Genomic DNA, 12,554 nt, shown 5'->3' on the forward strand with positions numbered 1-12,554 from the left:
AGTGGGGCTGAGAGGCTAGAAAAGCTTTCTTAGTGTCAGACGAACAAGTCCTTTGTGATGCTAATTAGAAGTTGGACCCTTTGGAAGGTGCTCCCTGAGGGAGCTGAATTGTGCCATTTCTGACCCATTTGGACTAAGAAAGGAAAGAACAGAGTGAGTGAGAGAGGGTACGTGCAGGAACTGAAGGACAGAAGCAGACCACAAGACCTGAGTGCTCCTTCTCTCTCTCTCTCTCTCTCTCTCTCTTTCTTTCTTATTATACTTTAAGTTCAGGGTACATGTGCACAATGTGCAGGTTTGTTATATATGTATACATGTGCCATGTTGGTGTGCTGCACCCATTAATTCGTCATTCACATTAGGTAAATCTCCTAATGCTATCCCTCCCCACTCCCCCAACCCCACAACCAGCCCCGGTGTGTGATGTTCCCCTTCCTGTGTCCAAGTGTTCTCATTGTTCAATTCCCACATATGAGTGAGAATATGCGGTGTTTGGTTTTCTGTTCTTGCGATAGTTTGCTGAGAATGATGGTTTCCAGCTGCATCCATGTCCCTACAAAGGACATTAACTCATCCGTTTTATGGCTGCATAGTATTCCATGGTGTATATGCGCCACATTTTCTTAATCCAATCTGTCATTGATGGACATTTAGGTTGGTTCCAAGTCTTTGCTATTGTGAACAGTGCCGCAATAAACATATGTGTGCTTACTTCGTTTTAATCTAAGAGACGATCTTAGAAATTTACATGTTCTTTCTGGTAAAAAGTTACTTTTAACTTTGGGAGGCCGAGATGGGCGGATCACGAGGTCAGGAGATCGAGACCATCCTGGCTAACAGGCTACTAAAAAATACAAAAAACCAGCCGGGCGAGGTGGTGAGCACCTGTAGTCCCAGCTACTCGGGAGGCTGAGGCAGGAGAATGGCGTAAACCCGGGAGGCAGAGCTTGCAGTGAGCTGAGATCCGGCCACTGCACTCCAGCCTGGGTGACAGAGCGAGACTCTGTCTCAGAAAAAAAAAAGAAAAGTTACTTTTACCCTAAAATAAATTCTGATAAATGATCAAAGGTTTAATTTTTTAAAAAGCTAGAAAGGGGTCCAAAAAAGTAAAGTTTGATTCCCAAAACTACAATTGAAGGAAATTTTTTACAAAGATAAAGCTTAAATCTTCCATCACTCCATATAAGAAATATTATCAGAAATATCACAAATGCCCCAGGTGTTTAGATTAGCATCACCCATAACTCCATGAAAAATTTATCCAAATTTTATCTCAACAATCTTAATAGGAATCCATTGTAAATTCCACAGATCTCCTATAATCACAAACAGAAAGAGAAAAAACAACAACAACAACAAAAAAACAACAACAAGATTCTAAGCTTAATAAAACAGATGCCTCTTCCCGACAAGGCAATGGCTGTCAGGCAAAGCAATGACTTGTGAATTGAATTGACCTTATCACATTCCACAAGGTGCCAATATTTATCTTAAGACAAGTGATTACTGATTATTGGCAACTGTCTAGAAAAACAAAGCTAATGAAAGTCAAGCTGTGAGTAATGACAATTATCCAGATACCAGGAACTGTTCTAAAAAGAGAATTCCAGAGGATAGCCCATTCTCTGTCAGTGTCTCAGTGAAGGCAAGTATGGACAAACAAGTCTGCGAAACATTTTACAAAAGCTCTTAATGAACTGTAAAATACATCCAAATTGAACTTCACTATCTTTCCAATACATGGCAACCTCAAAAACAGAGGTGTCACCAGTAAACAGGAAGACCAGAGAAACGGAAAAGCAGCAAGAGAGTGCAGACACCTACAAAACCTGTGAATGTAAACCTCCTGGATACCTCAGAATTAACTGTTTTAAAATAGAAGTTATTTTAATAATATTAATATCTGGTTCTCATTACCTGACAGACAGATATAAGTTAAATATTCGCCTTGACCTCCAGTTGCCAAGAAAGGAATCTTTTTCTTTGTCCTCCTCTTGACTTGGACAGCTCCCAGCATCCTTTCATCAAGAGGTGCAAAAATTTCCTTGCTGATAGCAGATTTGGCACTCATTGTAGAACAAGCGAAGATAGCACGCAGTGAATTTTCTAAAGAAGCAAAAGAAAGGAAAGTTGGAATTGACAACATTGTAAGGGCTCATACAAGAATCAGCAGCCAGTGAATTCGCAGGTGAAGTAATTTTCAATTTGTAGTTTAATCTCATACTTGCTTGAAATGTATTACAGAAACATTAATAAGCAAGGTCTTCATATTTGCAATAACTATGAAAAAATACAAACAAAAATGGGGTACTTATTTATTCTCCAAAAATGTCAAACACAATATGAGATGAGTAGTACAAACTGGGATCTGGAAAGTTTGTTAATTACTACCCCGACTGCACCTCCCTCTAACTGGCAAGGAGCACCCACTCTATTCCTATTCTGTAAGGAACATGATTTCACAATTCCAGATGACAAGTCTTTCCACTATCCAACAGTCCTTAGCGTCAAGAAATTCTTTATGCCCCTTCGAAATCTCCTTTAATGTAAATCCATTTCCCTAATTCCATTCATAATGGAAATAATTATATCATCTTCTACACAATAACTATACATGCAACAGAAGACCATTAAATTAATACCCTTCTTCTGCTTTTGATCACGCTAAGTAATGAATTCTTATTTATTAGCTTCTTCCAATGGGTCCGACTTTGCAGTGCTCCTCTGCATCTCGTTACCATGCTCTGTACCCTTGACAAACACTCCACATTTTCCTTCAGCCAAAATGGATACAAAATTCTAAAAACACATCTGACTAATGCTAAGTATTTTGGAAATGTTACCCAGCAGCTCCCACATGTTATGCTCCTCTGGTTAACTGGCAGTGGATGCCCAATAATTAAGAAAATAAAGCAGTATGATGCTGACTCACAGTGAGTTCCCCCCCAAAACATACACATACATAGCCCCCATGTTATATTTAGTTTTCTAAAAGTTGTACTTCACCAATGGTCTTAACTCTGCTTATTAATATCTATTATGTTCAAGGTCAATCTGAAATATTAAGCCTGTCACCCAAAAAGATTCAACAGCAACTTGAGTAAACTTTCTCTATTCCATCATCCTAGTCATAAATAGTCTGTGCTTTAACCATGAATAGATATTTGTTCAGGCAATTTAACAAATCAAAATTAAAGGCACAGAGATGGCCCATGGGTTGGACATGCAGAGTATCAGAGATCCTGCATATGGATCAACAGCATAGCTATCTACAGTAACAGAAGCTCAAAGAGTTGATCAGACTGCTGTAAAATGGAGTCAGCTGGTTACAAAAATGCCTGCTATCTGCCACTTCTATGATTAGTATTAGAGATACAAGAAATAATTAAGATATGGTCCCATTTCTCCAGGAATTGACTGCTAACTACATCAGAGGTTTCACTTAAATCCAGATAATTTATGGTAAAAGATCATGGGACCATCCTTCCCAATGCAAGACTCACAAATGTTACCCACACAGCTGTTTACCTGTAACCTGTTCACATCTATAACCTCCTGGTAGGAAAGAGATACATTAAAAAAGAACATCTTTGTAGTCAAAGGAATTCTCCTAGTTTTTATTCTGTAATAGAGTCGGTTTTCTTAGTGACACAGAATACCTATCTATACATACACAAAGAGTATGTATCTAGATATCCTAGAAATTATAGATCTAATACTCACATCTACTTGTGCTCTAATCCCAACATTTTATCATCACCACCAGGTTCTTCATGCTGGCCAAGAACAAAATGACAACAGTGAAGGAGGACCCGTTTTTCAATACGCTGGTCACTAGCTGATATGCTATGATTTCCAACAAGTTGGTAACAGAATTTCCTAATTTAACCCATGACTTTCCTAGGCAAGGTGTTATAATTTATCAGGGACTATTTACTTTTTTTAAGAAAGAAACACATACTGGTGATCTTCCAGCTCCAAGGCCACTTGCCTCTCACTATTTGGGTACAGGTGAAAAAGAAAGCCAGCAGTAGCACAGTGGCTTCAAACCATTTGATAAGCAATGTAGAAAGCAAGCAAAGTCCTGAGCTGACTGGGCACTCTTTTTTTTTTTTTTTTTTTTTGAGGCAGAGTCTTGTGCTGTCACCCAGGCTGGAGTGCAGTGGTGCAATCTCGACTCACTGCAACCTCCACTTCCCAGGTTTAATCGATTTTACTGTCTCAGCCTCCCCAGTAGCTGTGATTACAGACGCTTACCACCACGCCCAGTTTTTTTTTTTTTTTTTTTTTTTTTAGTAGAGACAGGGTTTCACCATGTTGGCCAGGCTGGTCTCGAACTCCTGATCTCAAGTGATCCACCCGCTTTGGCCTCCCAAAGTGCTAGGATTACAGGCGTGAGCCACCACGCCCGGTCTCATCAGGTGTTCTCGGACCAGTGCCTTCCCAGTTGTCATGGCTTTTGCTTTCTCATCTCAGGCTCACAGTTTTCTAAAACTGCAGTTAAAAGAAAAGAAAGCTATCATTTTATCATATAAAATCTGTCAGAAAAAGGAAAGAAAGAGATATGTGATTTTACCAAGCTTAGGAAACCCTGTTCTTTTTAAAAACTGGTGAGAAATAGAAATGACCTTTCATTGTTTTTTTATACTGATATTCAGTGACCAAGAACAAAAAAGAGAGAAAGAATAGATAAAGCCAGTAACTTCTTCACAGAGCACAAGTTTTAGAATCAAACTAATTCAGGTTCAAATTTGAGCTCCAACACCTAAGACTTACGTGATTGGGTAAACCTCTTAAAATTATAGACCATTAGTTTGTTAACTACAACCTAGAGATGTCTTCACCTACCTCCTGGAACTAAAGAATTAAATGAAACAATACATGCAGAACACTTACTCTGTTGCCTGAATAATTAAAAAATGCTTAAAAATGAAATATTTTTATTAATTCTCCTACTATGATATGAAAAGATAAAAATCCCTCTGAACTTGTAGCAACTGAGTAAATGTAGCCATCTATATACCAAAGGCATTTGTAAAAGTGAAACCCAATTTTATTTACAAATCCTCACCTTTCTCACCCATCAGTATGAGACCCTCCACATATGGATAAACAGTCTCTTATAGGGATGGTTTTGCACTAAGTATCACAAGGATGAGGAATTTATAGGCATCACTCTTTAGGACACTTGCTAGATTATCAGACTCATTCTATGTGAAATTATCAAAAGTGTTTATTCGGGGCAATGACACTAACAGGCCACTGTGGAGCACACATGTATACATGTTTTTAATTTCACCCTGGGAACGGTAATGTACAGCAGATTAGATGGAAAAGAATCAGAAAGTAAAAGAGGTACTGTTATAGCTTCATAGCAATAACTTATGAGTATCCCAATCTGATTGTACATCTGAATTCAGCATGGAGAGCTTTTCAAAAATGCAGACTCCTGGGTCCTTCCTTTACACCCACCAAATTAGAATCGTGGGATCTGTATTTTAAACAGCTCTAACTGGTTCTCATGCAGCCATGCATGCATGAGACCTAATTTAAATGCTGTGAGCCTAGAGAGGAGCTAAAACCTAGACCAGAAAAGTAGTGATGGGAATGGAAAGGATGAATCATTTCAGGAGAGAATATAGGAAGACAATGCATAGGATTTTTTTTTCTCCATCTAAGCAGCTTTATCAGGCCTTACGTCTTAGTGTTGGTAAATCAATGTCCATCCCAAGGCTGAGAACCCATTGTAAGAAAGTAAGATGAATATAACAGCAATGGTACACCAATGACCACTAGTTACTCCAACCTATATCACCCCATGGAAGCCTTTTCTTTTCCTGCTTCTACAGGGTATAATTATAAAATTTTCCATCCAAGAAACCAACCTACAATATGATTTGCAAGTCAAAGCAGCTGGTTCCCGTAAGTGTTAGCTGCAAAAACTAATCACAGTTAGTTCTGATCTTCTCACTTTGTGCCATCTCATCCATACATACCACTCTTGTTAATGCATGGCTACTGTAGTGTGATGCCTTTCCACTGCCCAAGTAACTAGGAAATAAGACCATCCTTTAGGTTAGGAGTTGCGAACTCAAATGACCTCAGAGATCAGGTAGATGAAGCACAAAAGTAAAGGAGAACAGGTGTAAGATGCTTTTGTATTCCAATATCAACATTTTTGGTTTCCAGTAGTGGAACTGGTATTTGTCATCTGTGATCAGGAGACCAAGAGGAGTAGTAGGAACTGCAGCAAATTAAAAACCTCCATTGTTAAGGCATTCATTATCATGCAGGTGGTTCTAGGGAGGTATAGTCTACAGCCCTTAAATATTTTTCATGTGAGAAGAAAGAATCTCCTCTGGTAAGGTAACAGTGCCATCTATTTAGCTTAATACTGTTAGATAGTTGATCTAACTTCATTAACTTCTCTGTTCTGATTTCATGTTTAACATGCAATCCTCTGATCATGTTTTGGCCTTGTGGCTGTGCCACACAAGTATTCTAGACTATGTGACAATTATACTTTCAATTGTAACCGAGAATTTTAGACATCAGTCTCACAAGCTAGTTAATGTGTCTCAACACTAAGGTAGATGAAGTCAGCATGCTGATAACAAGTTTCAGAGTCTTTGAAGTTAAGAACCAAGAAACCTGGAAGACTTTTGGGGGAAAATCAGCTAGTCTTTCCTACTTCAAGGGAACTTCAGTTTGGTGAACCCAAATAGGTTAGAAATAAGATTCTCTCAAATTAGACTTCTTTGCATTACCACTTTGTTTTTGAAATTCTACAAATTCAATTTTAACTCCCACCTATAATGTGATGACACTAATCATGCATCCAACTCAGAGTGCCTTTCTGGCTTTAAACCCATATACCTAGCTGTAGACTGATCATTTCCACTGAGAGCTAACCTAGACCCTTCCTTCTCCCTCAATCCTTTCAATCCTTTCAAATCCCGATAACGAACAAATCACCAAATCCTGTGGATTTGATTTAATATTTCTAGACTAGCTTTTCTTCATTCTCACTTCCTCTGCCTTAGTTTGGGTCTTCACCATCCCCGGCCTGAATAATTTTGATGCTTCCTCTAAAGGACTTCAGCACTGCTCTTACTTTACCACAATCAGCCCTCTACACTGTCCAATGTCATATTCCAAAGGATGAATATGATTCAAGCTTAACTGTACTTAACCGTTTCTTCTCCATGCCTCAGCTATTGACAAAGAAACACAATAACCTCAATAAGGAAAAAGCCAGTGTTGTAAATGTTAAAACCTAAATAGAGAAATGTGAAATTATTTGCCTTAAAAGCCACAATATAAACATACTAAATGCTACAAGACACATGTTATTATATATCACTAAACCTAGAAATCCAAAAATGTTAATTTTGCTCCAAAGTTGGAAAACCTTAACAGGTAGTCAGAAAATATACAAGCTCTTATGCGAAGAAAATCAATTTTATTTTTTCTGATGTCATACATTAAGATCAAGGAGATAATTTAAGGCCAATTTAGCCCCTTTAAAAGTGTTTAAGAAGGAGTTACTGATTTTTAACAAAATGTTTACCTAGATAATGTTTCTCTTTGATAAGACAGTTCTCAAGTAGAAAGCTTTAGTCTCTTCATGGTATATAAGCATGTGAATAAACAATAAATTAGATACAAATTTTAGTCTACCAACCAGTTTTTCCATGTAATTTAACTACTATTCTTAACTAATAGTTCTCATAAGTAGATTCTAAAAAGGAAGTCAGACATGCTACTAGAATAGACAGGTAACTTTAATCTGGTGATAACATCTGAAGTCTTAAAAGTACAATCACTTCAAGTTCAATCACCCTTTATTGTTACAAACAACAAGGGCTATTGGATAGGCTTGCCATGGTGAGAAACCAGATGGGAACAGCAGACCAAGAACCCATATTTAAGGCTTCACAAGCTTTACAAAATTAGGGTAAAATCAATAGACATTCAGCAAATCCTCTAACAACATACTTAAAGGAGCCAGAAATTTCTAAACATGAAAAATAATGGGGATATGAATAAAAGCTAAAAACATTATCTGTTCTGCTAGAAAATAATTGAAGATAGGAAAAATAAAATCTTAAAGGAGAAACTCCAAACAAAGACTGCACATCAACATCACCTGGGTGCCCAGGTCCTGCTCACAGAGATTCAGGGCGTCTGGGGCCAGGGCCTGCAACTTGTTTTCTGAATGACTTCTTCAGTTTATTCTGCTATACAACCAGGTCCAAAGCCACTATCTTTGGGTTTTCCCCCTGTATGTAATGAATTATTTATAAAATAAATAAAAAGGCCCCAGAAACAAGTGTACATGGCAAATATTTTGTAAAGCCCTAGTAATGAATCATTGAAGTTTACATAGCACTTCATGATTTACAAAGTATTTCTACATCTAATCCCAAATGTGTAATCAAGAGAGCCACTAAATACATCTTCCAAAGTTTGCTTCAAAACTGTAAATTAGATTCTTCAGATATGTATGTGAGTTTTTTTTTTTTTTTTTTTAAGGCAGAGTCTCACTATGTTGCCCAGGCTGGGGTGCACTGGCACCATCTTGGCTCACTGCAACCTCTGTCTGCCAGGTTCAAGCAATTCTCCTGCCTCAGCCTCCTGAGTAGTTGGAATTACAGGTGTATGTCACCACGCCTGGCTAATTTTTGTATTTTAGTAGAGATGGGGTTTCACCATGTTGGCCAGGCTGGTTTCCAACTCCTGACCTCAAGTGATCCACCACCTCAGGCTCCCAAAGTGCTGGGATTACAGGTGCATGCCCAGCCCAGATATGTGTTTTTATGAAGGGTAAATCATGTCATTTTTAAACCACCCTATTGGTCTAAGGATTATGAGGAAGTGTTATAATTCCTCTTCAACAGAGATTAACATGAGTTGAAACCTTTTGAGCCAGCAATTCTACCATTAGAAAAAATGGTATGAGCATGCACATACCATGTGTGTGTTACAGATCCATGCTTACCTCAGATTCATTTTTAAGAAAAAATCATTATAAACAACCTAAATATCCATCAATCTTCATTGGTTAAATACAGTATAGCCCATCCACCCAACAGAATATTACATATCCTTTTAAAATTGTGGCACAGACCTATAGATATTGACTCAGAAAAATTGCCAAGAAATAATACAGAGTGAAAACAAGGAGGTTATAAAACAGAAAATGAATTCATGAATTTGCAATTTTACGTGCAGATTTACATGCATAAAGATCTGTCTGGAAAATAGTTTGCCAAAACATTAATATGATTATCTCTGGATTTTGAAACAAGGAAACAGGTCAGAGATTCTGCAGGGCAGTATTCTTACTCCACTAAAATCTCAGTGGAGTGCTCCTTGAACATTGTGGTTTTAAGGCACATTCTTTCCAACAAACCTGGAAGACATATGAAAACACATTTTACTGAGACCCAATTATAAGTTGGCCGTATTCTCTTTTCAACTCTAGTCCAGGCATAGTGTTGACAACCCCAAAGTAAATTAGTAAACTCCCACCCTCAAAAAGCTGTGAGAGAGGCGAGAAAATGCTGTAAATAATTACAAGGCTTGGAAGAGAATTTTGTAGGAAGAAAATGGTACCCTTCTGTCCAGCTGCAGCTCACTGCTGGAGCCTTCAACCTGGTGAAGGGAGCACCAGCTATGCGTTAGCCTGCGCTTGCTCTCTTAGATGAATAACTCTGGAACAATGTAAAAACATCACAACCATACACAACAGCCCTGGTCATACTGTTTAATTCTTTAAGGAAGGAAATGAGGTATTGCTTTTCTGCCATCAGACTGCCAAACACTAAGAGACCCGACTGGGTTTCTTTTCCCTGTATATACTAACTCTCCCTGTGTAAGAGACATTATGTTCACAGGATTCTCTGAGCCCATGACTCATGTCTACTTCAACTATAAATCTAGACTATTTTCATCTCCTCTGTCCTTGTTTATATGTTCAGTATACACATTCTTCTTGTAAGTTTGATATCCAAAGAACCCTGACTATAAGATCTGTGTTTACACAAGTTTATTTACATTGTGGGTGTACTTTTTAACCTTCTTGTCAATCACTACATCCTAACTTTCACAAATGATATGACAAAGCCAAAAAATACCACCACCAACAAAAGCTACATAGGATATGTCATTTGGAGGATTTATTGAGGTAAGACAAAGATTTCATAAGCATCACTCATTCCAAGGGATTCTATTAATAGGATCTCCACATTCACAAGTTTAAATTCCAAGGGCCAGTAAAGCCAGCTCTACAGTATCCATGTACTCTTTCTACAGTAATGGGTAGAAATAAAGAATCATAGTGAAGGCCAGGCTGGAGTACACTCATTGGTATATTATGGATTATGACAAGATTATCAATCTAAAACATAGAACAAACCTTGAAAAGTGAATTGAACCACATCAAAAAAGGAAGGTAGTAAGAGAAAAAAATATAAAAGAGCTCAACTTTTGACATTCCCCAATTTTACTAAGCAATCATGTCATTGTGGTATCCAACAACTAGTTGGCAAACTAAGAAAACAATATGTTGACTTGAGAACATCACTGATAGCAGACAGCATTGGAAACAGCCAAATCTCTTCCAACCATGTTCAAATACAGGCAAAAGCCACATAAAGATTGACTTAACATGAAAATAAACATTTTAATTATCTGCTATTCTGCACTACCTGCTGAATTAGTTTGTTTCTTTTGCTTACACTGAAGAAAAGACAGAAGGAAAAAGCTCTAAACCCATATATGAAAGGAAGTAAAAAGTTTAGGTAGGTCAGATGTTTTCCCCTTAGGGGAGGGTATGATTGATAACAGAAATTGCAGATTAAAACAAAACAAAACAAAATAAAAAGATCTATCTACCACTAAAAATAAACAAACAGAAACATAAACTCTCCAGCAAGCATAACATGAGCTTTTTATATCAGGTATTTGTTGACTCAAGCTTTAGGTAAATTTTAAGTTTTCTAGATTTAAGTTAATTCTATTTTGGAACAGACTTAAAATATAACAGTAAAAAAATAATGAGACTTTAAAGAAAACTCCATTTTTTAAGAGTTTGAAACCTATAAAAACCTAAAATACAGTTGAAACAAGTTTGTGTGCTTTCTAAAATTTTTTAAATCAGAGCAAAACTTCTTTAAAATGTTCTCTAAATCAAACGTCAATTTTGAAATATTCCTTATTTGTTGGGAGGTCGAGGTGGGTGGATCACGCGGTCAAGAGATCGAGATCACCCTGGCCAACATGGTGAAATCCCGTCTCTACTAAAAATACAAAAATTAGCTGGGTGTGGTGGCACGCACCTGTAGTCCCAGCTACTTGGGAGGCTGAGGCAGGAGAATCGCTTGAATCCGGGAGGCGGAGGTTGCAGTGAGCTGAGATCTTGTGACTGCACTCCAGCCTGGTGATAGAGCGAGACTCTGTGTTAAAAAAAACAAAAACAAAAACAAAGAAACCAAAGAAAAAAAAAAGAAACATTCCTTATTTGAATCGCTGATTTGGAGAATATCACCACTTCACAATTTCTTGGAAGAGCTTGAGTGAGTTTTCTGTAATTGATATATCATAAGTGTTATACTCCAACATGATGTCTTCACAGCAGCGAGGGGCACAGATGCAACGTGACACTCTGAGGGGCCATTTTACACATACCTACTTTGTTTAAAAGGCAAGACATTGTGCCCTTCAATGCCTCAGTTTCCAAATGAAATTTCCAGTAGGTTTATGAACACTTCTGATCTCATTAAGGATCTGGCCAATAACTGTAATTCCAACTTTAATTGATCTCCCCCAGGGTCAACTTCATCAATTTGTGCCAGTGCAGTACAATCCGAATGGTGATAGAAAGGCTCCCTTCTCAGCCTCCGAAAGCACTTGCCCTATCTGTCAGCTACCTCAAATTCTGACACAAGAGATGTATATACTTAGATATGTGACTTTGGTATTCAAAATTCCTTATTAATATGCTTATACTTTGGGTGGGGAGACTCTTACAGATGAGGAAACTAAAGCTCAGTGGTTAAGAAAATTGTCCTACATCACACTGCTCAAGGGCAGAGCAGGGACTTAAACCTAAGATGCATGACTACAGAAGGCTTTGCTCTTCCTTATTATCTCATATTGAAGAAGTGAGAAAGGTATGGAAAGGTGAGGCTGGAATGCATTCTAGGTAAAACAAGACAATTCAACTGCTTTGCACTTTTGCCTCTGATTGGCCACACTTTCTGGTGTACAAGATATTGTTATCAGCCCAGCCCAGCAGCTACAAAGATAACAAATCAAGCTGTAGTTTGAAGTCCTTCTTTCTGGGTATCTGTTCATCTCGTGTGTGCATATCATGCTGTTTCATTGGCAAAGGAGTCACATAGCCTTATTAGGATAGAGCTTGTTTTGATTCTACAAATGAAACTGGGAGCTGACATTAGCAGAGAGATTCTGCAACAGATCTCTACCTCCAAAAAGGGGACAATGTCCATGGAAGCCTCATCACAGCTGCTCACCACCATCGTTTCGAG

The 12,554-nt window shown here is 37.9% G+C and overlaps 1 protein-coding gene across 7 annotated transcripts in view; it reads right to left on the reverse strand.

The window, feature by feature from the left end:
* STXBP6 (syntaxin binding protein 6) overlaps nt 1-12,554 on the reverse strand; it is a 257,801-nt gene that overhangs the window by 174,852 nt on the left and 70,395 nt on the right. For 6 of the 7 annotated variants that reach the window (XM_017851866.1, XM_017851868.1, XM_017851871.1 and 3 more), the window contains one exon: nt 1,918-2,106. In XM_017851866.1, the coding sequence (XP_017707355.1) occupies nt 1,918-2,071 (154 nt within the window). In that variant the 5' untranslated portion in view covers nt 2,072-2,106. Of the gene's footprint in view, nt 1-1,917; nt 2,107-11,342; nt 11,368-12,554 lie in introns of those variants that run through there. The other variant, XM_017851870.1, reaches the window with a different exon arrangement.

The sequence above is a fragment of the Rhinopithecus bieti genome, unplaced genomic scaffold (assembly GCF_001698545.2).
Source record: "Rhinopithecus bieti isolate Rb0 unplaced genomic scaffold, ASM169854v2 scaffold_32518, whole genome shotgun sequence".
NCBI lineage: Eukaryota > Metazoa > Chordata > Mammalia > Primates > Cercopithecidae > Rhinopithecus > Rhinopithecus bieti.